At 33.4% G+C, this 4,455-nt stretch overlaps 1 protein-coding gene across 1 annotated transcript; it reads left to right on the plus strand.

Moving 5' to 3' along the window:
* The first annotated feature begins 434 nt into the window (after window positions 1–434).
* On the plus strand, window positions 435–3,773 carry LOC114305755 (putative WRKY transcription factor 53). The gene is made up of 3 exons (XM_028250912.2): window positions 435–1,047; window positions 1,457–1,585; window positions 2,550–3,773. The coding sequence occupies exons 1-3, from the start codon at window positions 728–730 to the stop codon at window positions 3,202–3,204; spliced, it is 1,104 nt and encodes a 367-aa protein (XP_028106713.2). The 5' UTR covers window positions 435–727; the 3' UTR covers window positions 3,205–3,773.
* Window positions 3,774–4,455: the final 682 nt, after the last annotated feature.

Raw genomic sequence — 4,455 nt, forward strand, 5'->3', positions numbered from 1 at the left:
CATTTGATGATGAAAAGGTAGAGAGAGAGGCTCAACAACTTAGAGAGAGAAAGAGATCTATGAATTGGCCAACAAAAATTTTTTTTTTTCTTTTTTTTGTTGCCCCTTCTCAACATTCACAACTATATTTGACTGTCTATGAATATTTTAGCACAATAAAATAAATAAATAAATAAAATAAAAGATAAGAGAATTTGAAAAGTGTCGGTTGTGCCCTTTGATGGGACTCAATTTAACTCTGAATTATTTATTTTTGTAAGATTTAATAACCAAATTCAAGAGGAGATTCAAGCATGGATTGTGGTGATTCAGCAGGATTTGTTGAGGTTGAATTGGTCAGCAATTAGACTTCCTCACTAGATAGAAAGACCATAGACCAGTCTTATTTGGAAAAAGCAAGCTCAAATATTTCCCAGTCAAACTTCTCTCTCTTCTTCTCCTATTCTCCCTGTCTTCAAAAACAACCCAACCCACCCTTATAAGTAAATCAAGACTCTCCAACCTCTCTATTCCTCAACTTTTGCACCTTTGCTCATTCTCTCCTCTTAACCATTCCGAGACAACAACAAAACTCACCACAACACCAAGTTCCAAATTTTGCTCCTTTTTTATTTATTTATTTTGTTTTTTATGATCATTTTCCTCCCAAATTTTGTTTTTTTCTTAGAACCCACTTGCTCACTTTAACCTATTTTCACTTGTGTAATCTTGGCATAGACTTGTGTTAATGGAAAACTCACCAGGTTGGGAGCAAAAGACACTGATAAATGAGCTAGCACGAGGAAAAGAGCTAGCTAAGCAGCTCCAAAACAATCTGACATCTTCATCGCATGAAACGTGCGAATTGTTAATTCACAATATTTTGAACTCGTACGACAAGGCGCTCTCAATGCTGAAATGGAATGGATCAGTGGCTGGAGAACCACAGCTCACCGGAGCTGCAATGGGGATAACGTCTGAATCCCCGTCCCTCTGTGGAAGTCCCCATAGCGAAGACTCTGACCGGGATTTCAAGGATCATGAGCACAAAGATGGCTCTAGGAAGAGGTGAATTATAGCTATGAGCTCTACCTTCTTGTGCTATGTTTGTATTTTGGTTGTGCCATATAATCCTTATAAGATGCTTCTTTTTTTTCGATTCATTTTTCTCAATTTTTTTTTAACACTTTTTAAGTTTGTCTAGACTAATAAACTATGAAAATAAAGTAATTTTAAAATTTTAAAAAAACAACTTACTGAAATAAAAATAAGGCAACTTTTTCCTAAAAGACTATAATAATTATAGCTTATTTTGTCTTTTTAAAAATTATAGGATCGTTTTGTTTAGGCAAATCTAAAATCTAAAAAAAAGAAAAAAAAAATCATTAGAAACAAAATTAAAAATTTTAAAAATATCCTAGTTTATAAGCTGCAACCAATTTATAAGTATGGGTTGTTTGGATTTTTGATGTTGCAGGAAGAGTACGCCGCGGTGGACACAACAAGTGCAAGTTTGCCCCGGGACAGGACTTGAAGGACCACTTGATGATGGCTATAGTTGGAGAAAATATGGACAGAAAGACATTCTTGGAGCCAAATATCCAAGGTATTGGGAGAGCAAACCCTTTATATGATTACTCTTTTGATGACATAATTGAATATTGAAAATGCAAGTTGGTCTTTGATACGCATGTATGCATCAGAGCCTGACATATAATGCAATTATAAATCACATTTAATTGTTATCAATCATGTTGAATTTGTAACAAACTTTTAACTTGACAAAATCAGCTGCATTATATTACTTGTAGTTTCACTATTTTATATGAATTGTGAAGTTGTAACATGTTACAAACAACATCTTTTTACACACAAACAAGAATGTCCTTTTCTCATTCCCATTTCATGTGAAAGTAAAATTACCCTTTTTGTCAGTACTGTGTCATGTCCTAGGTTATGAATGTTCTAGTCTCTTCTTTTTTTTAGCTGAAATGGTCAAATTTTCACATTAAAAAGGATGGTACATGTTTAACATGCTCAATGGGAAAAGTCAATGCCTACCTACAATTAAATGATGATGAGAGAAGCTGAATTTCCATGGACACACAGGAAAATTATCCAGTGTGCATGGCACCACATAGCACATGTACGGATCAATCACTACCCGTCTTTGTTGGGCACCGAATAACCTCTTGGAGGGCACAATGTCAAACATTAGCCACTTGTTTTATGATTTTGGATTTATTTATTTAAATTGAAAGTTGATAATTTATAAATAAAATTTATAACTATTTCTCCTCCAATTTTAAAATAATTATTAGTAATTTTAATTTAAGCTATTTTATGGTAGAAATTGTAAACATAAACTATATTAAAGAGGTGATATAGAATTCCAAAATTATTATAAAAGAGAAAAAAAAACAAAACAAAAAAAACACTATTCATGCAGATTTTGCCACTAGAATAATGTGACAATATGACATTTTCAAGTTTTCTGTAATTTTTTGTGGGTAACAATTTCTATTCTTCATGTTTTATCTAAAGAATAGTTGATGGTTTCAATTTTGCAGAGGTTATTACAGATGCACTCATAGAAATGTCCAGGGCTGTTTGGCAACAAAGCAAGTCCAAAGATCAGACGAAGACCCAACAATTTTTGAAATCACTTACAGAGGAAGACACACCTGCACTCCTCAACCACCACCACCACCACCACCGGAAAAACAAGAACAACCACCAAACACAACCTTAGACAACCCACCACCACCACCACCACCACAACAACAACAACAATCACTTGAAACACTCTTGAACTTCCAAACAGGCCTCAAAGTCATCACTGAAGATTTAGAAACTCCCAACAACAACCAAACACTCCCTTTCTTCTACTTCCCTTCAACTTCCCAAGAAAACTGTAATGTTCATCTTCACTCTCCTTCTATGGGTAACTTCTCTGACCCTTCTTTCATCTCTCCGGCAACGTCGGGAACGAGCTATTTCTCGTTGTCGCCATCGCCAACTGGGACCGGTATGGCTGGCTTTGGAGGGAACCAAAGTTTGGACGGTTCAGATCAATCTGAGCTTGCTAAGATTGTTGCAGCAGCAGCAGCAGCTACTTCTTCAGCCGCTACCTCTCCAACTGCTGGTTTGGATTTTCCATTTGGTTCCATGGATCAGTTTGAACCAAGCTTTTCTTTTGACAATAATCCCGGATTCATTAACTAAATTTTGTTTTTTCAGGGTTAAATAGAATTCCAGTCTTGGTCTCATCTCAACGTATGCGTTTTGTTTTATTTTGATTACCGATATTTTAATTGGATAGATTTGATTCCAACTTATTTTATTTGTGTTTAAATAGTCTCCTGTGCTATTTTCATCTAAATTTTATGTAAAATAAAATACTTCTTATTCTATTATAAAATTTGGATGAAACATTACTGGGACCATCTAAACACAAATTAAATAAATTGAGAACCGAATTATACAATTGATATTGGGAACCTAGATGACATAGAGCGTATATTTTGAGAGCCTTTAATGTATTTAAGCCAAAAAAACAAACAAACAAACAAACAAAAAAGAAAAGAAAAAGAGAGAGAACGCATATTGAAGATAATATGTGTAACAATTTTCTAAATTCCTTTTTGACCTTAGTCTGTTTTTCTTTTTTCTTTTTGACCAAACTAAATACCTTTGTAATAGCATTTTGTGTGTCTTTTGATTCTGTGTAAAAGACTAGTAGGTTGTATGCAATGTCCTAGATATCTATCAATCTGATGCATAATTGTTCTAAATTTTGATTCAGAAAATATTCCAATTTCATAATTGGATATTGACTTCTTCTTCTTCTTCTTCTTCTTCTTCTTCTTCTTCTTCTTCTTCTTCTTCTTCTTCTAGGCTTTGTTTGTTTTGACGTTACGTTAAAAAATATTTTTCATGTAAAACCAAAAAATATATATATATATATATATATATATATATTTTCTGACATTTGGTTGACAGAACAAAATTTTTAATTGCCTCCATTATGCCATATCAAACAATTTGTGAGCTTGAGGATTAAAAAGATAAAATCTGCTAAAAGGGTCAAGAGTCGAGCATGCTGAGAGCTTTCCCCAAATTTACTTATGAAAATTTTTATTGGTAAGTCATTTTTGAGACTATGATTGAAAATTTTAAAAAACTATTTTACTTACTTTTTGTTTAAACAAATAAAAAAAATGCATAAAATAAATTTAAAAAAAAAAAAATTTACATCCAAACAAACAATGTTTATGTCACTTACACTTCACTAACTCAACTAATGGGCCATAATAAGTGGGCATTGGAGTGAAATTTCATAGCCCATTTCAATTTCTCGAAGAGGAAGACTCATCAATCGTATATGGACTATGACAAGTAGAATCCAATTAGACTGAAATGGACAAACAATTTATGGGTTAAGGCCCATATGCCACTACTCTTGTAGCAGGCCTG

This window comes from Camellia sinensis, chromosome 8 (genome assembly GCF_055761805.1).
Source record: "Camellia sinensis isolate YWXY chromosome 8, ASM5576180v1, whole genome shotgun sequence".
NCBI classification, from domain to species: domain Eukaryota; kingdom Viridiplantae; phylum Streptophyta; class Magnoliopsida; order Ericales; family Theaceae; genus Camellia; species Camellia sinensis.

What these genes read in the sequence shown, in the direction of transcription:
- LOC114305755 (XM_028250912.2), top strand. Translation starts at nt 728, where the DNA reads ATGGAAAACTCACCAGGTTGGGAGCAAAAGACACTGATAAATGAGCTA. An exon ending in AAAGATGGCTCTAGGAAGAG is followed by an intron (nt 1,048 to 1,456) that starts GTGAATTATAGC and finishes TTGATGTTGCAG; the next exon opens with GAAGAGTACGCCGCGGTGGA. An exon ending in CTTGGAGCCAAATATCCAAG is followed by an intron (nt 1,586 to 2,549) that starts GTATTGGGAGAG and finishes TCAATTTTGCAG; the next exon opens with AGGTTATTACAGATGCACTC.